This window comes from Diabrotica virgifera, chromosome 4 (genome assembly GCF_917563875.1).
Source record: "Diabrotica virgifera virgifera chromosome 4, PGI_DIABVI_V3a".
Taxonomy (NCBI): Eukaryota; Metazoa; Arthropoda; class Insecta; order Coleoptera; family Chrysomelidae; genus Diabrotica; species Diabrotica virgifera.
Window position 1 is genome coordinate 205,717,414 of NC_065446.1, and position 23,263 is coordinate 205,740,676.

Genomic DNA, 23,263 nt, shown 5'->3' on the forward strand with positions numbered 1-23,263 from the left:
TCCAAACACAGATTAATTAGTTTTGATGGGAAATAGGCCACACTTTTACTAAAAAAAATATTTTATTAACGTTTCGACGTCCAAATCGGATGCCGTTGTCCAAATACAAAAAATATTTATGAATTAAACAAAAATACTGTTGCTTAGTAAAAAATTCTTCTAATAATTTATTTAATCTGACTCATTTATATCGGCAGTTCAGACATATATTATACATTTTAAAGTAGAAGACTTTAAAATAATATTTCCAATATTTATGAGTTGCATTCCTGGGACGACTTTGCTGAAAGATAGTTCATTCGATTACATGAAATCAACCTCAACTCAAGAAAATCCGTCATAAAAAACTATACCATGTGATCTGTCTTTACAAAGACAACCACATGCAACGGTGAGAGTAAAATTCTCGCGTTAGAGATTCCATAGTAAATCACTAGGGAAAACCAGGAAAAAACCTCGTGAAACTATCCCGGCATCAAATATTATCCAAACACATTTTTTTAAGTTATGGTAGAATTATTTTATTTTTAAATTAAATAGGCACATTCAGTACAATTCATAGATTAGTCTCTAGATTAGAGATTAATTTAATTACTCTCTCTAAATATTTATGCAGTATTTTTCTTCAATGACTTCTGCAAAGTCTTCTCGATTTTGGGTTTTCTTATTAGACTTTGAAAGCCTAATCCTGTCCATTCTTTGATGTTGCGCAGCCAGGTCATTTGTCTTCTACCGAAGAGAGGTCCGCGTCTTCCTTCTACTTCCCCTTCTATAATAATCTGAAGGCTGTTATACCTGTCGTGTCTAAATATGTGTCCAAGATAAGATGTTTTACGGTTCCTGGCAATTTCTGTGAGTTCACGTTCTCTATTCAGGCAACCCATGCTAGAGATATTCGTCATGTATGAAATTTAATAAAAAAATGTTTCATCCGGCAAGCAGATGGGTACAGATCGACCTATATTCGGATCCCGTACTAGTAAAATCAATTTAAATGCGCTAAATACAGTCCTGTTCACTTTCACTGAAGATTACGGTATCAGCGCCGCATTCGTTTATTCGATAAGCCATTCGTATAGTAGACATTAGACTTACACAAGTTTTTAATTCTACTATGATTTGGATGTCACCAATATAACTAGTAAGTTTAATAAAACATACAGGTAAGTACCTACTAATAATTTCTTCCTACGATTTAAAATTTTGAGGTTATAAAATAATATTATTAAGATAATGTCGGTGTGGGGTGTGGGTTATAAATAGAATAGCAGTATTCAAATTAGTAAACTATAGCGTATTTTGTGTTTCCTGACCTAAACTAGGTTACTAAGAAAACGTAGACACACTGACACTTTTTATTGTTTGTTTTACTGTGAGAGTGGTCATTATTATCTATGTATCACAATCATAAAATATTTGTCGTTTATTTAAATATCTCATACTTAATTTATTAAGCAATCCCTAGGGATTATAAATTCGTAAATTCCTAGTTTAAAATCCGATTTTTGGCTGAAGTGGATTATTCCTCTGTCAGTTATAGTATAGCTTGGTGCATGCTGTGCTGATGTCGTGACACTTTTCCTGTTCTCGCACTGAACGTTCCAGTCTTTAACAATCATTGTTCTTATATTTTCTAACCAGTAACTTATTACGTTATCCAGCCATCTTCTTATAGGGTTTCCTATACACCTGTGCCAGAATGATGGCTATTTGGTTATCCTTTGGATAGCAAAATGGACATTTGCTTTTTAAGGTTTATATGCCAATGAGTGATTATGATGCGATGACACAAAAATATATGCCAATCGAACCACAAACCAGCTAACCCTCCAAATTGACTGGGCCACAAATTTTGACTTGGTGTTCCCAGTGGCTACTACCCTAAAGGTCGGTATACATGAAGCCAGTAAGAAAGCAAGTAAACTGGGCAGGTTACTTGTCACAAGGTACTTGCCTTTTGTTTAGCTTGAGTTCTTTTTTATTTCCTTGCCTTAAAATATGACTCAAGTAAACGTCTCCAAAAAACAAGTACCTACCTTGTGGCAAGTAACCTGCCCACTTCACTTGCTTTCTCACTGGCTTCATGTATACCGTATGCTGGCATTTAAGCGTCATTTACTCTTGGCAAGTTTACTGACGATTTGAAAATATTAAAATAGTCATGCCGAAATCGAAGATAAAATCAATAAAAACTATTTATAGGCAAGGGAAAAAATGAGCAGGGAAAAAGCATAACATTCCAACCAGAATAAAGATGTTCAACTACTATCTCCTTTAACAGTCGTTCTGACTTATTAAATCTCTAATCCAAACTAGTTTTTTCATAATATGTTTCTGGCATAATTTCCGGTCCATGCTACTAGGAAAAACCAGCAGTAAATGTTTTGCCTGTGGAATAAACGAAGATTTTGCAGGTAGATTCACTGCGCATTTTAATGCGATTGCGATACCCCATTCATATTGGGATAAGTTTCAATTTTTTTATTGTATAGGTAAATATATCTTTAAACAAAAATATGCAAAACGTTTTTAATATAGCAATTAATTGTACAAAAAATGACAAAAACACCGACTAGGACTGGTAGCCTAATCAAATAGAATATGTAGAATCAAAATGTTCGGTACAGGTTGGAATAAATTCTATATTAAAGTTCACTTGAAAACAGTAGTGTAGGAAAAAGGTTGAACTTCGCAAACTCGACACAAGTCGGGTTTTATTTTTATTTCTGGTATAGAGGGGTACTTATTATGAGACTAACTTTTTCTTAAAACATTTCGCCCCAGAACACCCATTTTCATCACTTTAAAGGGGGTAATTTGTGGTTTTTGCGAAACGTAGCCCTTCCTATAAGTTTTTGCAAAAAATTCGTTAATAGAAATATGAAGAGCACCATATTTCCTACAATTTATTCCGGGATAGCATATGGCTATCAGGGGTCCGGACAAATAATCCCCGGACAAAAAATCCCCACAAATTATCCCTAGACAAAAAATCCCCACAAATAATCCCCACAAATAATCTCCGGACAAATAATCCATGGACAAAAATCCCCACAAAAAATCCCGGACAAAAATCCCCAAGAAATATTTGCTGCCGCATAGTTCTCTAAAAGTTTTCCCGTGAATGCAATCTACGCAAATGTTTTTCAGCCTCAGTGCATTAGAGTTGTAACAGCAATCAGCATTAAACCACTTTTCGGCACGAAAATAATGATTAACAAATAAAACTAAGCATGAATTATTGTAATTTCGGTTACCAAATTTCGAATTCCAATTCTGAGTTTTTTCAAAAATGGTGGATATGGGGAATAAGCAAAGGCTCTGGGAATCATGTTGTAATTATTCGCTTAAATCTTTTGCTCACCCTGCTTTGAATAACTCTGTTCAAATCATTGTCTATTCGTGATGATAACTGCTGGCTCTGAAAACGATAATGGTGATTGTAATGCCAAAAATTCGTTCCACGCATCGCAAGAAAAGTTATAAAAAGCTTTTCGATTATTTTGACTTTTTTGGTGTTTTTGGGAACAAATTTATGGGCATTACTATTCGATATCCAGTTTTTAAAAAGCGTAATTGAGGATCTGTGTGCATCCATAATAGTTATAGTTATTTATGATATAAGTGTTAAAAATACAATTTTAAGGCACGCATGTGAAGGTTTGCAGAATGAGTGAAGCGAATTCTGCAATTCACATGAGTGCCTTAAAAATTTAATTTTAACACGTGTATCATACAATATCATTTCTACAAACGTCTTATATATCAACAATTATAACTTATTCATTCTCAATTACAGGACAATACTTACAAAAACTGTTACTTGAACTTGACTGACATTCCATTTTTATATTTTTCTTGACATTACATCAAAACTGCCTATTCGCTCTGAGCGTTAACAAAGTGTTAAAGCAAAATCCACGGACCTGCTCATGGTGGCGGTTGCTTCAACCTTTATAAGGACGCTTTATTGTATGTTTAAATGGGACATTTAAAAAAAAGCCATATCATGTTATTTGTTGTGTCGTTCACTGTAAAAATACATGAAAAACTAGTGATGTAAAGTATTTTTATTTTCCTCGTTTCCAAAAAAAATTAAATCAAAGAATAAAATTAATTAACGCTGTTATAAGGATGAACTGAGGTTAACTTTTTCTATATATCAAAGGATGTGGCAATATACACATGATATAATAATATTATTTACGTTTTTATAAGTTTTGTACATATTACATACACTTTTTAGATTTTTAGCTCTGATAAATCCGAATTGACTCCAAAAAGTACGGATACGGTATGTCCTATATAACCTCGCTATCGCAAATTATGTCAATAAATCTTTATTAAGACAAAAAATATTTTCGTTGAACTATCAATGACATTATAAAAGAATAACTAATGAATTCTAACAATTTGTATTCCTTTATTATCACTACAAAATAAAATATTCAAGTTTAACAAAATAATCCCATAAGAGTCAATACTAAAACGTCCTTACAAAAGTGACAGCGTGTCACGTGACTGTAAATTTCTGTAAATAGAGGATTCTGTAAATATAGAACAACATCTACTTTTATTGTTGTATATTCTAACAAAGTTTAATAGTTTTTTTCTACATGTTAAAAATGCAATAATACAGTTTAAATTAAATTTAAAAAACCTTCTAAAAAACCTTTTTTAAATTGCGCAAGTTGTACTGTTAATATTAATGTTAATAAATGAAATATAAAGAATATTTTGACGTTTGATTTCAAAATTTGACATTTCAGTTTTAACTGCAATGCCTTAAAAATTTTAAAGCACCCAGTGCTGAAAGGTAACATTTTTAACGCTCCTATGGAGTGCGAAAAGTTGCATTTTTAACACGTTTGTAGGAAAAAAACTTTAAAAATGTATCCATAAATCAAATCAGCCATAGCTGCTCGGGGAGAGGCCAGAAGGGAGAAGGTCTGTAGGATAACCTAGAAAAAGGTGGAAATATGCAGTCAGAGAAGATTGGGAGACAATGAGAGTGAGAAAATTGGAAATAGTGACACAGGACAGACAAACAAAAGGAAATAGTAAACCTGGCAAAGACTCTCGAAGAGTTATAACGCCATTGATGATGATGATGACTAAATATTTTTGACGTTAAATTTACAAAAAGGAACAGGATTTTTTGCATTACAATCACGATTATAGTTTTTAGGACCAGCAGTTATCATCACGAATAGATAATGTTTTGAGTTATTCAAAGCAGAGTGAGCAAAAGATTTAAGCGAGTCATTACGTGATTCCCACAGCCTTAGCTTATTCTTATATCTTCCACGATTTTTGAAAAAACTCACAATTGGAATTCGAAATTTGGTATTCGAAATTACAATTTATGCTTAATTTAAATTGCTAATCATTATTTTTGTGCTGAACTGGTTTCATAACGATTGCTATAACTCTCAAGTCACGTATCCATACAAGGGCGAACCAACCCGCTCCGTGTAGCAGCTCGAATGGATACGCTATGAGCTCTCCCACCCCCACATATAAACCGCAAACCGGTTGATCGAATAGGGTGAGCGCGGGGTTCGCCGACGTATCCACTATGTGGAGGTGCTACACGGAGCAGGGTTCGCCCTTGTATGGATACGTGACTTCATGCACTGCACCATTTATGCTAGCGTAAAAAACTTTTACCCAGCGATTATCCATGTACTGGTGTTATTTACAAATTTGTATAATGCACCCCCATTTTTTCCATTGAACCATCCCGGAAAAAGGAGAATTATTAAAAAAAGTTGTTTTCTTGGAATCCTTCCCACACCATGCCCTTTATTAATATAGTATTTTGTGTACGTTCTGATTACCCATGCATCGATACCAAAAGCAATTCCTGGTGCAATCCCTGTAGTCAAAAAATAAAAATAAAACGGAGGTTTGAATTTTTTTTTGCTTTTTGACCCATACGGGCTTATGATCCATCGATAGGGTTTTTCATAAATATATATGGTTATTGCAACATCCCTGCGGAAACTGCCCATAACTCTGAAAATAAGTTTAGCGAGCAGGTTTTTACGATTTTCTCATTATAATATATGCATTTTATTAAAACAAAACCTATACAGAAATAAAGACCACTATTTTCCCTACAAATAAGGTCCTAGGCATTTTTTTCGTATAAGCAACCGTTACAGCTCAGTGGCGCCGTATCCTTTGGCGGGATCCAGTTTTTATTTTTTTTTTTCGACGCTTATTCATTTTATTGATAACGTACTTATGGCAAATAAAAAATCACACTGTCTGCTACATATTATGACCTATTCATATTTTGCTTTCTTTGCACCCTACATAAATTTTTGCATATGTTCTTTCTTAATTCTCCTTTGGTGGTTCGGGGGGAAAATTTATCAATTTATTACACTATATAATTGTGAACGGTCATAGCTCAACGGCATGATTACTGGCCTCATAATATGCCAGAGCACACGGGTTCGAGCCCCGCCAACGACAATCCATTTTCATTTTGAAAAATGATACGAACCTTTTCACCGTGCCTCGTAGAGCATGTTAAGCCTTCGGTCCCCTTTGCTAGTGTACATCGACACTAGTTACTTGAAACAGGGTTAAAGATGTAAATGGCGCCGGAGTTCTTCGAAAGGATCTCCCCGGCAAAAATGTCATATGATATTATTATTATTACCATTACCATACCATTACCATAATTTTTTTTTGTATCTCTTACGATAAACGAGTAATTTGACTTACTCGCACTAATGGCGCACCCTGTATATCTTACGTAAGTATGATAAGACATTTATTTTTAATTACAACAATATTGTTAATTACAGTTGATCCAAAAGATCAAGGTCTATAACTGCCGACTCGATGGATCCTGATAATGCGGATGGGCTAAATTTACGGAAGAAGAGTGTTCCGTCGAGGGTAAGAAGTTGATTGTCTGTATTTGTGGTATAATGGATTTGTATTTACAACATAAAATAGGAGTAGAAATTAGAGTATAGAATATCATCATCATTATCAACCTGTACGCGTCCACTGCTGGACATAGCTCTCCCTCACCAGTTTCCATCTGTCTCTGCCTTGTGCGGCGTGCATCTAGTTACTTACAGCACTCTTCAGATCATAGGTCCATCTGGTTGGTGGACATCCCCTGCTCCGTAGTGACTCTTGTCCTGGCCTCCACTCGATAATACGTTTTGTTCATCGGTTGTCTGATAATCTGCCGACGCCGACGTGTCCTGTCCATTTCCACTTTAGCAATGCGATTCTTTCGGCAGCGTCTGTTGTTTTTGTTCTATGACGTATTTCTTCGTTTGGGATTCGGTCCCTCAGGGAGATACCCAACAACTGGCACTCCACAGGCCTCAGAGTTATACGAATCTTGTTCACTGCCTTTTTTTGTAAGTGTTAATGTTTCCGCTCCATAAGTGAGTACAGGTAACATGCACTGGTCAAAGATTTTCCTATTGAGGCATACAGGTAAGTCCAATTTAAATATAGGTTTATTTTAATTTACAAGACGCTGCCCAAGTTAATCCTATGCGACGTGGGAGCTCACATGTCTTGTTTTCTCTGCCCAACCGAATTTGGGTACAAATTGGGTACTTCCCAAATACAAAGTAGCACTCCTATGATATCAAATTTGTGCCGAGAATACTATACGGAGCATATAAAGAATAGGACTCAACAAAGTGTGCAAGAAACAGAATATGTTGAAATAACACAGGTAAAATCATCTAAATATCTAGCTGCGTTGTAATCAACAGATGGGCTAGTACAAGAGGAAATTAGACAACGAATACACAATGAAAAGAAGGTGATTGGAGTATGGTGTCTTCAATATATAATGTAAAAGTATTTGCGGAGTCTGTCATAATATAAGGAAGTGAAGTGTAAACTTTCAACACTGAAGGAAAGAGAAAATTGGAGCTTGTAGAGATGGATTATCTTAGAAAAAAACGCCAGAATATCAAGGCCTGATAGAATTATCAACGGGGCCATTAAATATAGATTAAAAATACCACAGACACGTTAATTGATAGAATAGAAAGGAATAGTTTAGATGGTTTAGGTTTAGACTGTATATCTTGCTGATAAGCAGGTGGTCTATCTGATTTATAATAATACTCTTTTTATCAACAGATGATTTCCATGTTTAGAGTCTACATGCTAGTATGTAATTAAAAAAATATATCTGTCGCTATAATTTTAAACTCTTGACAAAATTTCTCTAGCCTATTTCTGTTTTCGCTTCTTATTTCGAGTTCGAATTCACCAATAACATCTTGGCATTTATTTAGGCCGTGTTCCCATCAAAAGCAACTGGCGACCGCCAGCCTATTGCAACGCAACGACAACGCTAATGTATTTTCACGTGTAAACACACGTATTTTCACCCACTAAAAGGCAACTCTACTGCAACGCAACCATTTTGTCAGCTCTGCATCCCACGTCGAGTCGCTATCGCCAGTTGTGGTGCTTATGTAGTCATTGCGGACGAGATAGCAAGAACTTTGGATTTTATGGCCCTCCTCGAAGCACACACATGTTTATATGATATGAAGAGTACAGGGGAAAAACAAGGAATGTCACTTTTTCATTAATTTTGGCTTTTCTCGCCATGTGGTTGCAAAAACTGTGTACTATCGACTAGGCCAGGGGTCACCAATTAGTTTCCCTGGCGGTCCGTTTCGAAAACCTGTGACACTTCTGGGGTCCGGACCTAATGCTACCTATATCCGGTTGTTCTGATTCGGTTTCTTTGTGGATACAGTAGACTCCCGTAAGTTCGGCCTCGGTTAGTTCGGTCTCCTCTTAGTCCGGCCGGCTCTCTGCCTGTAGCGGCCACCAATTTTTGTGCAAGATTTTTAAAAATCATCGGTGACCTAAACTTGAGCCCAGAGCAAATAGACAACGTCTACGAACCTGGGTTAAATTTTAAACTTCTGCCCAGAAAAAACTTTGCACCCCGAAAGAAACATCTGCTGCGGAGTTTAAAGTCACCAGAGAGACGATAATGGTCGACTTGTGTTCAAATGCTTCGAGCATCCACAATGACCCCTATTTGTCATTGTCATCGCAGTTTTCGGCGATACTTCCTCTGGAAGCAGTTAGTGGCACCTTGATCTATCGGCTGTTGAAGACTGGGAATAGCAGTTTAACTTCTTTTTCATCGTCACACTGAATATCTTCCTGGTGAGTAAGGGCGTTGTCAGGAAGTAGAAGTGCTTTGATGGGCAGTTTTAATTTTGTCAAATATTTTTTTACTTTGGGAACAAATTCGTAAGCGAACTATTCCCTGAACAATTGTGTCCATCCACGCTGATTTCTGCGACGGATAATACATTGGGAGAGTTTCCACGTTTATGTTGTTAAAATCTTGGAAAAAACTTTGGCCAAATATAGAAAATAAGATTGACCCAGCAAACACAACAGAAAATGAGCCAAACAACATTCTTTTTAACGAACCTGATGACAATGCAGCACTATTACGTGCCCTTCAGCAACTACCGAACTGTGGTCCCATTGTTGAAGAAGATGTTTTGGAGTGGATCAAGTTTGAAAAGAAGCTACACAACAAGGTTTTGAACAACGACGAAATCGCCGAGTGTGCCATTCGCCAGGAAAATGAGAAAGATAACGACGCAGATGCTGCTTAGATAGAAGAGGAAGATGAAGAAAATAAAATAAGCCACGTTGAAGATAAAGCAGCTTTGAAACTGGCAGCTACCTATATCAAACAGCAAAAAGAAGCAACTGCCATCGATATATTGTTTATTAAAAAGTGGCTTGACTTTGAACATAAAAAATCATTAAAAAAGAAAAAAATAGTAGATTTTTTAAGTGTTTACGAATCCAAACCACCAATGTATAGTAATATTTTTAAATTTTATTAGTCCTACTTACAGTTCTGCAACTTTGTTTTGTAGTGCTTTGTAACCTTCTGTCTTTCGTCTGTGTTAAATATGTGTCAGAGTATCTATGTTGTATTCTACAGAATGTGCAAGTGTTTTGTGTTTGCTAGATCTGTACAAACAATAAATGGGCATTTGTTAGGTAGGCATCGGTTAGTTCGGCCACTTTTAAGTTCGGCCTAGGGTCCAGTCCCGAGGTGGCCGAACCTACGGGAGTCTACTGTACTTGGTAAAAAATATATCCATCATAACAACAAATCAGAAGGGTACCGGGCGAAATTTTTAGGCAGAAATTGTTGAAACACTTTTTTTAACAAATTCAAAACATCACGTTTTTTTCCACGAAAATGTTTTTTTCATTTTTGGGTCGTCTTAAACAAAAAAGATCTTTTTTCGCAAAAGTTGATAAATTTCGAGTGAAGCGATTTAAAATCTAAAAAATGCGAAAATAAGCTCTACAACTCATGTGTAAATAATTATTTTTGAGGTTATCAAGTGCCTAAATTGAAGTTTAAACATTCAATTTCAAGTTTCTTTTAAGTAATCGGACACATTTTAATTTAAACCGTTGTTTTTAATTGTTAATTATACGCGTCCTCTCGACACTTAATCCGCCGCGGCGGCAAGTCGAACTATGTGGTGCGTATCGCACTATATGATTGGCGTATTTAATTAGCACATTGGCAATAATTAATTGAATAAATAAATAAATAAATTAGGTATCTAAAAAAACTATGTTAATAATATATTATAAAATTTTAATAAATCTCCAGTATTTGTTGGGGATTTTTGGCATAAGTACGTATAATATGTATACGTGCGACAGAGACGCATCATAAAGTGCGACGACCGGCGATTAACAATTAAAAAACAACGATCTATATTGAAATAAGCCCCGATTACTCGTTAGAATCTTGAAATTGAATGTATAAGCTTCAATTTAAGCACTAGTCAACCGGAAAACTAATAATTTACACATGAGTTTTCAAGCCTCGAAAATGTGTGTGCGTATTTTCGCATTTTTGACATTTTAAATCGCTTATAACTCGAAAACTATCAACTTTTAAGAAAAATGATAAGAAACCTTTTTTGTTTAAAATCGCCCAAAAAACCTAAAAATACATTTTCGGGCAAAAAGATAACTTTGAATTTAGCTAAAAAATTGTTTTCTATGTAAAAAAATCTTACACCTGTCTGAAGTCTGGAATGAGTTTAGTTCAAATAATTTTCATTAGGTATGGAGTTGAGATTCATCTGTTAGCTCAGATCTGTACCGATTTTTAATAAAGTTCCTTCTTGAAAAGCGGCTACGCACATATAAGTTGACAAACATAGTACACATTTTCATGGCCAAACATTTTCAATTGCAAAACACTATATTCTGAATTAAATCGCGGTCTGCACAAAACTAGCTCACGGTCCGGATGCGAACCGCTGTCCGCTAATTGGTGACCCCTGGACTAGGCTATCGATTCAGGACAATAAACAGAAAGATCAGTCTTTATAAATTTTCTAAGAATTTGTATCCAGGCGAAGGACCAGGATTGTCCGCACGCCACTGAAAAAAAAGGAATGTTAGCAGTTTCTTGGGACATTATTAAATTATTAAGTTAATATAGATTTATATTATATTCAAATTATAGAAAAGGAATTGCTAGAATTCTGCTAAGAATCTACTAAGTAGTTTTTAGATATCATAAGAATTAAAGCTTTATATTACACTGTTCTACAAAATATTTTTTTCTGGGGTACTGATGATTGATCCTAAATGGCCTTTTCGTTCTAAATCAGAATCTTTAATTTAAATTGCTCTATCAGGCACAGATTTTGAGATATTTAGTATTTTATGGTAAAATTCAGGTAAAAATTACCCTAATTAAAATACAATTATGTAGGATAATATCTACCTGGTAATTCCTACCAAATTAGTAACCAAGGGCAAAAATATACCTAAAACTATATTTTCGGGATTATTATAATCCTCACAACACAATAGGACAGACAAAAGAGAGGGATCTAATAATAGCACAAACTTTCGACAAGGCGGAGGCGGTACCTCTAACCTCGTGCGCATGAGCGCATGGCAGTTTATAAAACCTAATGTAACAATATGGGTGGGGTTAGTTTCATCTAATTCGTTCTTATAGAAAGTTGTCAAGTGTGTTAAGTGTCCGAGAAATTGTCGTCACGTTATAAGTGCCGCAATAACCCAGACAGTTTCTGCTATATTTGTGGTGAATACATTTTTGAAAGACACAGAAAACAAATGTCTCCAGTTGTACATAAAGCCTACAAACTATATTTTGGTTGTGCCATTGGTGATCAGGATAAAAAATGGGCGCCACATTTTTGTTGTGCGAACTGTTATGTGAAGTTGATACAGTGGTGGAATGGAAAACCTGTTTCGATGGGCTTTGGTGTTCCAATGGTATGGCGCGAGTCCAAGGATCATGTTACAGATTGCTACTTTTGTCTAACAAATGTACGGGGTTTTACTAGCAGGAAGTCTAAACAACACATAGGATACCCCATAAACGTATCTTCTGCTATACGACCAGTACCTCATAATGCAGAAATTCCTGTACGACCAGTTCCCCGTGATGAAGATAAAATCCATAGTGTAATTGAGAATATGCCAGAAACAGAAGCAGAAACACCTTTGGACACTTCTGCGGGGGAAAATAACTCAGAGAATGAAGAGCCCTTGTCTGCATTAGACCCAACATATGAGCCTTCTAAACACGTAGTGCCGCATCTTTTGTCTCAGGGTGAATTGAATGACTTGGTCAGAGATTTAGGTCTAAGTAAGAGTAAGGCAGAGCTTCTGAGTTCACGTTTGCAAGAATAGAAGCTTTTACAGCCAAACACACGTGTAACAGTTTATAGAGACAGAGAGCTTGATTTTGTCAAGTTTCTTGAGAAAGATGACATCATGACCTTTTGTAAGGACATCAGAGGCCTAATGACAGCCCTGGATAGACCATATAAAGCTTCTGATTGGCGCCTATTCATAGATGCATCTAAAACAAGCTTAAAAGCTGTTTTACTTCATAACGGTAACTTAATATCTTCGGTTCCCATTAGTTATGCAAGTTTGACGAAAGAATCATATGGTGTGCTTCAACATGTACTAACATGTTGGCATGCAAGGAGGATATACGAAGTACTGTTGTTTTTTATGTGAGTGGGATAGTCGTGCTCGAAAAGAACATTTTGTAAGAACAGTATGGCCAACCAGAAAATTAATAGTTGGAGAGAAAAATGTGACGAATGAAACTCTTGTTGCCCCTAAAGATGTAATTTTACCACCGCTTCACATTAAACTGGGTTTAATGAAACAATTTGTGAAAGCAATGGATAGAAATGGCCAAGAATTTGCTTACCTCATTACCAAGTTCCCCCGCCTGTCTGATGCAAAAATTAAAGATGGTGTATTTGTGGGACCACAAATAAAGTATCTGATGAAAGACGATAGTTTCGACACACTTTTGTCTAGAAAAGAAAAGCGTTCCTGGATTGCGTTCAAGAAAGTATGTAAGCAGTTTTTGGGAAGACATCGTTCTGAAGACTATAAAGATGTAGTTAAGAAAATGTTAAATGCATATAAAGATATGGGACGTAATATGTCTTTAAAAGTTCATTTCATTCATTCCCATTTAGACTACTTACCAGATGATTGCAGCAAAGTATCAGATGCGCATGTAGAACGCTTTCATCAAGAGATAGCGGCAATGGAAAAAAGGTATGAGGGAAAATGGCAACCTTCAATGCTTGCAGACTACTGCTGGAATCTTAAAAGAAACTGCGACGATAAATACAAAAGCAAAAAATAAAATGTGAAATTATGTTTTTCTATCTTTGTATATATTCTACTAGTATTAAAAAAAATATTTTGTAAAAACTTTTTAGTTTTCATGTTAAATATACAGCAGCTAAAAACATACGTAAAATGTGTATTATTCTCACGTGGGGTATCTAAGGAGGAAAGGTGTAGGGGACAAAAATATTTTTTTTTATTTTTTTTTAAATATATTTTCGTAATATATATTAGCTGGCATCAGTTAACCCACGTATAGTTGGTCCTGCCTTAAAAAGTCTTTTATTCCACTGGCGTATTTTGTAAAATAATGGATCAAACAAAAATTCAAATTACTCAAAAACGGTGCCTGATAGAGAAATTTTGAAAGTAAATCTGAATTTAGGAGACCAAAATCATTGATAATCAAGTGCCAGATAGTCAGAAAAAAAGAAAAAGTTTTTTTTTGTAGAACAGTGTTATTGGTGTTTATCTCAATATGTATAAAATGTGACATTCCTTGTTCTTCCTCTGTACTCTTCATATGACCAAAGACAAAGGCATCTTAACAGGATTAATTAAGTAATTATCATAATTTAACAGGATCACTATTCAATTCCTGTGCCACTATATAAGACCTATGTCCCAAATTTATCGTATAAAATGGCTAAACCCAAAATTTTTGGTATGTTTTTTTAAGCTTTGTCACTAGCAAGTATGCAGCTGTAGGCGAATCAACGAAGCACTAAAAAGTCGAAAACCTAGGAATTTTGTGCAGTAAGATGAATCGTCATGCAACTTTTTGTATTCGATTCGAGAGATTGTCAGGAAATTGTGTGAACTAAATTGATCTCCGGTAGATGAAATTGCATTTTGTACATAAGAAAAATGCATTTTAAAAGTGTATTTCGAAGAGATGGAAAATAAATAATGTAGAACTCGGGAAATGTCACTCCATTTTTTGCACGTACGGCCAATACTTCTTCTAAACACCGATTCGTGATTTAACTCTGGCTATTTTGACCACACGTGTCTCCCCCATTCTGGTTGTATGATTATTCTATTCTTTTTTTCTATTTAGTGTCCATTCGTTTATACACTGTACATTACATTATGTTCTAATGTCTTCACTCCTCTTTCGATCTCTCAGCATATTTCCTGTAATTCTTCTCTGTACTCTCATATCTGCCGTTTCCAGTAGTCTTTGTATTGTGGCTGTATCGGGTCTTGTTTCTGATGCATGTCATTACAGTGGCGCACACTCACAGCCCCCTACACGCGACACTATATATTATATACCGTAAAATGGGGTTACTTTGACCGCTGGGGTGAATTTTACCAAAAAACTTAGAAAAATATCTATTCTGATATACTTCAGCCACCCTGTATAACTTTTAAAATTATTTTTAACGATTCAAATTTACAAATATCTAAGAATTCATTTTTAAATAAATAAAAAAGAATTAATATTCCAAGGGTTGTTAATCCACCGATATAACGAATTAAAAAAAATGGTTTAAAAAACGGTTTAAAAAACGGTCAAATTAACCCCACCTAAAAGAAAAATAAGTTTTTTTTTTGAAAAATGGCTTTGGCAGAGCCAATTAGCCAGACTTGTTTCTGATTGATTGCAGATTCATAGTCATAAATTTCTTATAACATAAGTACATTCTACAATTTTAGTTTTATAGATACATTGGTACATTGTGTAGCTTTTTTGTTTATTTTGTTTTTTTTTAATTATTTTACTGTGTTTTTTTAATATATATTTTAATTTTTTTCACTTTTTTTTCTATTCTTTTTTATTTTTGTTCCTTTTTTTTCTTTTTTTTTTTGTTTATTTTTTTTGTTATTATTTTATTTTCTGTTTTTTTTAATATTATTATTTTTTTTATTTTTTTTTTAATTTTTTTCAAATCACATTAACAAATTATGCCTATTTATTACATATTACGTTTACAACTTGTATTTACATAATTTAACATGTTTATAAATGAGATGAAGTATTTCCATATCATTTGTAAATATTGAAGTATTTAGGATTATTGGCAAAAAACATTTTAAATCTTTTAAGTCCTTATAAAGGTCGTTTATGTTATTTATGTTTAAATGACATTCTAATATGACATGTGTTAGATCTCCGATTTTGCCACAAGTACAATTGGGAGTCTCTGCCAAGCCGATTCTATGCATGTAAGATGGCGTAAGAGCATGATTGGCTCTCAACCGATTAATGGTCTTTATAAAATGTCTGTTATATTCTGTGTAAAACCATCTTTTTGAGAATATCCTAGGGTTACAATGAGCAAAATTTGAGCCAGTATTACATTCTCTGTAATGCAATTGCCAATTATTTTTAAGTTTTTGTCTGCTAAAAGTATCAATATCTGAAGCTGGAATTAAATTTTTGTTTATTTTTTCTCCGATCACATAAGCTGATTTAGCAAAATTGTCAACTAGTTCATTGCCTTTTATTCTCGAATGGCCCTTAATCCAAGCAATTGTTACATTTACTCCTAATTGTATAATTTCAAACAGAGTGTTAAGAATATTCAATTCAATGTGGTTTATGTGTTTGACTGTTTGAATGTTACTCAATCTGTCCACCACGCTTTTACTGTCAGTAAATATAACATAATTGCTAGTTGGATTCAGTAGTACATACTGAACAGCAAACATTACTGCTATCATTTCTGCTGTGTATATTGAGCATTCAATAGGTAGGCTATATTGATGATGGTAATTTTTATTTTCGTGGAATACTGCACAGCCCGTTCCATTTGCGTCTTTTGACCCATCGGTAAATATGTACTGAAAATTTAACCATTTTTCTCTAATAAGTATATCAAACATATTTGGCGGTAAATGTGAGTTTAAATAACATGTTTTAACCTTGTTAGAAAATAATGTTTTTGTCATTGCACTGTAGTAAGGCGGAATTTGGCTTTTATAGATAACTTCACTGTACTTTACCGTACTTAGAGAACTTTCTAAAAAATAAGTTTAACAGGCAAATAGCATATACGGTCAACTTCCCCCCAGATGGGGTGAACTTGGCCAAAAGCATTTTTTATTTTTTTTTTCTAAGTCATGATTATTTTCTTGTAATTATAATCTAAGCTACTGAAAGTAGACGCCTAAACTCATAACATATTTGCATATACAAAAATGTAGCAAAATTTAAAATATGATTTTTATAGGATTAAAGTACAAAATCGGTCAAAATCATTTTACGGTACACGAAATTTTCGATTTTCTAAATCTGACGGAATTGAAAATTGTGCCAAATCCCATCTTTAAGTTCAGAAAAAGACACTCATTCATATATCAACCATACATTTTGGTCCAAGGGTGTGGATTTTACGGCCCATTCTCGTCCCCAAAACTCCCAAACACTTCGAAAATTTAAGTCCGACCTTTACCGAGCTCAGAAATATGACTCATTTTCTATTTAAAAAATGGAAAATGTTTGTGGATATGTATGTATGTATGTGGCTGGAAAAGTTAGACCGATCTGAATTTTTTTTCTGTGTTTAAAGAGGGGGTCAGGACCAATTCAGAACCGATGTAGTTTGTGACTTTTGACTACCCATAAGCCAGCTATAGGACGTGGTAGGTACAAAACGGCATATTTTTTGGGGGTACATATCTTCGGTTCAAGAAGAGACAGGAGAACCGCAAATACACCAAATCAATAGTGTTGAGTTAACTTTTAAATGGTGTTTAAGCTGTCAGGATCAGACATAGACACGGCTCAGTATCGCCGAAAAACTAAAAAACTAAACTTTGAAAATTTTGGTTTTTCGACAATAATTACTCAAAATTTCAACCTACAATTTGCGCCAATAACTGGGCGTTTGTAGAAGGACTCTAGACGAAGCTGACAGTGTATACCTCATATCCGGGAAAATTCGAATTTTTAAGTTATAGGCTTCATACGTATGATCAAATCTATTTCCTATGGGAAAAACGGTTTTTCAAGCTCAATAATTCCTGTAACACTTCAGTTATCATACTTGACCTTAGATGCACCTTAGACCTCAGATACTACTTGCCAATAAGTTTAAAACTCAGGTTTAGTGATCAAAATCGGTTAAGCCGTTTAGAAGTTATTAAGCTACAACAGTATAATAAAATTAACGATTATTCCCAAAATGGTTTATGTAGTTGTAGTGGTTACGACGCTAAATTTGATCTGGCAATGGGCAATCCGAGTTCATTAACCGGCCATCCCAATAATTTTTTTCAATCTATTTCGAATAGAAAAAAATCTAGTTTACATTCGACGGACACTAGATCATTTGGAAGATAATGCGACAAAGGCGCCCATTTATAAAGCTTAACGGGTAATCAAGAAAAATTGCATTCAACTTCATAATTTATAAAAAAAAACTTTGAAAAACTCCTCATACAAGAATAAAAAACCGCTAAACGCCGTAAAATGGGTGGAGCTCATTGTGGAGATATAAAATTTCATTTTGATGCAAAATAAAATTTAAGTTTTATTTTAAAAGATTTTTCCATAATATTTGCTAAAGAAGTAGGGATGGCGGTTTTTGACAAAACACCGGTTTTCGGTTATACCGGTTTTTTTGCTTACGGTTTAACCTGGCGGTTATAACCGGCCAAAAAAAACGGTTTTTGGAAAAACCGGTTTTCGGTTTTTTTTAATCCAATAGGTTAAAAAATTACATTTACAATACATTTTAGTTTGCGATACTCCGTTCGGCTCGATATTAATATGATCAGAATTAGTACTTACTATCGAAAGAACATGTATTACTTTTAACACGTTTGTATATTTGTAGAATAGGTACATTTTAACTCACTTAATACTTCCTGTATGAGTGTATCGTTTTGAAAACGTAGCGAAATTCTTGGAGATTCGTATTTGTAATCAGTAATTCGATATTGATAGTCAGAGCATTATTTTTGGTAATCATAAAAAGTCATTCACCCACTTTCAATGTCAAGAGTTAAGTGTGAAAAATGGATGATGTTTGCGTCTAATTCAACCAGATCACGTCTTATGTAAATATTATGATTACAAATACCTTTTTAAGGAAATATAAAAATAAATAAATATAAAACTTAATAATTGTTTCTGGCTGATGTGAGATTATACTTTCAGTTTGCTTCTGTATTTTATAAAATAACATAAAATTTGAATTATGGTTTTGTTTGGAATAATTACTTGAGAATAATAATTATGATTGGGATCCAAAATAATACCTTAACTAATCCTAATCACGGTAAAAACCTAATAACCGGTTTTTACTTTAAAAAGAAAAAATCGGTTATAACCATGACAAAAAACAACCGGTAAAACCGGTTACTACGAAGTAAAAAAACCGGTTTTAGGTTTAAACCGGTAGGTTTTTCCCATTCCTATAAAGAAGTAAACGCACCACAAGAGTTTCAAAATTCAAACTGTATCAAAGTTACTCTTTTGTGTTGCAGTTTCACTTCAAATTAAGCAAATATTATGGAAAAATCTTTTAAAATAAAACTAAAATTTTGTTTTGCATCAAAATGAAAATACATTTTCGCGCCACGCAATATTCATATCAGATCTTTTGTAGCTGGAATATTGTATGCGCCACTCATTTTTACGGCGTTTAGCGGTGTTTTATTATTGTTGCCGTTACACTGGTTTTATAAATTCTTGACTTCATCTCAGTGTTAATATGTCGGTTTCGCCATATAGTGTTATTAAAGCATCGTGCCAGTTAAATTATCCATGATGTGTTATTTTTTATTTAAATTAACATTTGAAGACTAATCACTTTTATTTTGATTAAGGTAGTGAACCATAATATTTGGAATTACAAATAGTATTGTTTGCCCGACATGCACACTTATTACTTTTACAACCACCTTTGCATTGACAACGCTTGTAACCTGGAGTCAGTTATATTTTTCAATAAAAATGCAAACTGAACCACGCAACTAGGTACCTTAGAGATCATTGCTTACATTAAATTCTTGCTCAGCGACCCATATAACCCCCGAGTAATGGTTATTACTCGGGGGTTTACATAACATAACATAAAACTCTAGGCGACGAGTTCCACCCTGGGCACCAGGTACCTTGGAGACCATCGCCGACATGAAACTCATTCTCAGCAACCCCCAAAACCCCCGAATAATAGTTATGAATTATTTTTAAGGCGACGAGTTCCGCCCTAGGCAGCAGGTAACTCGGAGACCATTGCAGTCATAAAATTCTTGCTCAACGACCCCCAAAACCCCCGAGTAATGGTTATTGACTGATTTTGAATGATTATAACATAAAACTCCAAGCGACGAGTTCCACCCTGGTCAGTCTGGACACCAGGTAACTCGGAGACCATCGCGGTCGTGAAATTCGTACTCAGCGACCCACAAAACCCCCGAGTATTAAAATTCATTTCTGTCAATACTTCCCGAGTTCTAAATTTTTTTATTTTCCATCCATTTATTATTTTCCATCTCTTCGAAATGCACGTTTAAAATGCAATTCATATTCCCAAAATTTTCATCAATTTTCATCTCCCGGCGATCAATTTAGTTCACAAAATTTCCTAACACTCTCCCGAATCGAATGCAAAAAGTTACATAACGATTCATCTTAGTGTACAAAATTCCTAGGTTGAATGTTTTGTTGACTGGCCTACTGCTATATTTTCATCTGACGAGGATGTCATTTTGTTCACGACTACCGAAACAGGAGACTTCTTTAAAACAATTGATTTTAGAAATTAGACAGTAAATCCTTGAAATGAACTAGATACAGGGTGTAACGAAAATACAGGTCATAAATTTAATCACATATTCTGGGACCAAAAATAGTTCGATTGAACCTAATTTACCTTAGTACAAATGTGCACAAAAAAAAGTTACAGACATTTGAAGTTACAAAATGAAAATCGATATTTTCCAATATATCGAAAACTATTATAGTGAAAAAAATTATAGTGAAATTTAGACACCCCATAAAAATTTTATGGGGGTTCTGTTCATTTAACCCCCCCCCCCCTTTAAACTTTTGTGTACGTTTCAATTTAATTATTATTGTAGTACAATTAGTTAAACACAACGTTTTAAAAACTTTTTTGCCCCTTAGTACTTTTTCGAAAAGTCAGTTTTTATCAAGATATTTTGAATATTTGTCAAATCCACCATATATTTGTATATGGTTAAGTACGATTATCGAGACTTTATAATAATAGGAAAATTTATTTATGATTTACATTTTTAGGTATGTATATTATGTATTTTGAATCATAAAAAGAAGCCACATTTCGATAAAAGGTGCCTTCTTGAAAAAGTACAAAGAAGCAAAAAAGTTTTAAAAACACTGTGTTTAACTAATGGTATCCCAGTAATAGTTTAATTGGAACGTACACAACCATTTGCGGGGTTTAAAGGAACAACATAAAGTTTTAATGTAAACATAAGAGCTAAAAAAGTTTTAATAATATTGAATTCAACTAATGGTACCACAAAAATAACTTCATTGAAATGTACACAAGATTTAAGGGGGGGGGGGGGAGTTTAAGGCGACAAAACCCCCATAAAATTTTTATGGGGTGCACAAATTTCACTATAATTTTTCTTTAAGATATTCCTGCCATAAGAATGCCACATGTCCATTTTCAATAAAAATCTCTAATAGTTTTCGATATATTAGAAAAAATCGATTTTCATTTTGTAAGTTCAAAGGGCTGTAACTTTTTTTATTTGCATATTTGTACTAAGGTAAGTTAGGTTCATTCGAACTATTTTTGGTCCCAAAATATGTGATTTAATTTATCGAATTTTGGGTCCCAGAATATGTGATTTAATTTATGACCTGTATTTTTGTTACACCCTGTATATTTGGTAGTATAAAATGAAATCATAAATGTTGTCAAATTATAATTCGAACCACAACTCAAACTTAAACTATTTGAAAATACTTGACTCAATTACCATATCCAAATATTTGACTCACTTACCATATCCAATTGTATTTGAAAATATTCCAAAGTTGTTTTTCGTATATTTTTATTATATTTTGTACTCGTACCACTTTATGGTTCAATCACACTTTTATATATTTTAGGACAAGCAGACCCGAAAGGTACAAACACAAAAAGCGGTAGGAGAATATCCTAAAGGCCCAGTCGCAAATCTAGGCACTGACTATGAATGGAAACTCCATTGCCTATTTGCAGTGGCTGCATTCAAACATTTTGACAACTGGAGCTTAGCAAATGAGTATATAGAGGCTGGAAAATTCGACGATTTGGTATTTAAAATTAATGATGAGTGCTTATTACTACAGGCAAAATTTAAGGAAAACAAACAAGTCTCTCATCAGAACTTCTGGTCAACTAATCCAAAATCTGAAAATTTTAGTATTTACAAATATATTCTGTCATATAATGACATAAAATGGAAGTTTAAAGATCTCAAGACGAACGCTATAGTATTATGTACCAATGCCAATTTACCAGATAGTACATTTAACTCTAAAAGAATATCTGAAAATAATATAATAAACAAAATATTTGGAACTCAAGTTAGAATGGGTAGTATTCAAGAAGAACATCGCAAAAAATTTGACGAAGTTAAAACTTATCAAGAAAATATAAGCGATGTCGATAAAGACAAACTTACGTGGCGAAATATTTCTCTAAATCATACTGATATTGAAGAGTTTCTGTCCAAATTTGTGGTCATCAAAGTTAGTATAGAACAAATTGATAAACAAATTTCTGACCTCATTATGAGCATGGAGAAAAAAAACCCTTCGTTAAAAAATTTGTATATAATAAATCATGTTCACTACTGGCGAAATTTGGGCTCTAAACATTCCGTTTTTATGACGAAAAATTATATGAGACTTATTTGGTATAGAGAGGAAAATGATAGATGCATTCAACAGTTTTTAAATTACGAAATCTCTTTTTTAAATCCCTATCAGTTTTCAATTGCCATTAATTTAATCAAAGTTGAACATAATTTGGATTTATATTTAGCTAAAATAGTTAACAGTATAAAACAGATTTATAAGAAACAAGACAAACCCGATGAAATGTTCTTCAAAGAAGTACTATTTCTAGCTTTACAGAGTAATTACAAAACGATTAAAAGTACTGTGGAATGTTTTGAAATAAAAAACGTTCAATATTTAGTTGTTTCTTTTCTCGAAATGGACGAGAATCAAAGTAAAGAAATATATAACAAAATATCGAGAATATTAGAGACTAATAAACAAAAGAAGGTTATCATTATTGCAAAAAATTTCGGGTTTCAAGATACTAAGGTTGAAAACGATCAAATCCGCTTGAATCTATTCGATGAAAATACAAAAGAAATAGTATGTAACACGACTATTGAATTTCAAGGTGAAGCTGTAACATTAAAACATCTGTTAAATAATTGTAAGATTGCAAATTTAATGGATGGTTGTAAGTCGACAGATATCATGGATAAGTCTTATATTTCTTCCTTTTTTAAATCTGCAGGAGAATCATGTGATTTAAACAGAGAATCGTACATAGAACTAGTAGAATCTATTAAAGTTATATAA

General features: G+C 33.8%; 1 protein-coding gene across 1 annotated transcript; it reads left to right on the plus strand.

Annotated features, from left to right (window-relative positions):
* The first annotated feature begins 1,086 nt into the window (after window positions 1–1,086).
* Window positions 1,087–23,263, plus strand: LOC126883795 (uncharacterized). The gene is made up of 3 exons (XM_050649465.1): window positions 1,087–1,163; window positions 6,822–6,915; window positions 21,791–23,263. The coding sequence occupies exons 2-3, from the start codon at window positions 6,859–6,861 to the stop codon at window positions 23,261–23,263; spliced, it is 1,530 nt and encodes a 509-aa protein (XP_050505422.1). The 5' UTR covers window positions 1,087–1,163; window positions 6,822–6,858.

Excerpts from the sequence above, each read along its gene's own strand:
- LOC126883795 (XM_050649465.1), top strand. The coding sequence starts at position 6,859 with ATGGATCCTGATAATGCGGATGGGCTAAATTTACGGAAGAAGAGTGTT. Across the intron at positions 6,916-21,790 it reads AGAAGAGTGTTCCGTCGAGG|GACAAGCAGACCCGAAAGGT; the intron begins GTAAGAAGTTGA and ends TATATATTTTAG.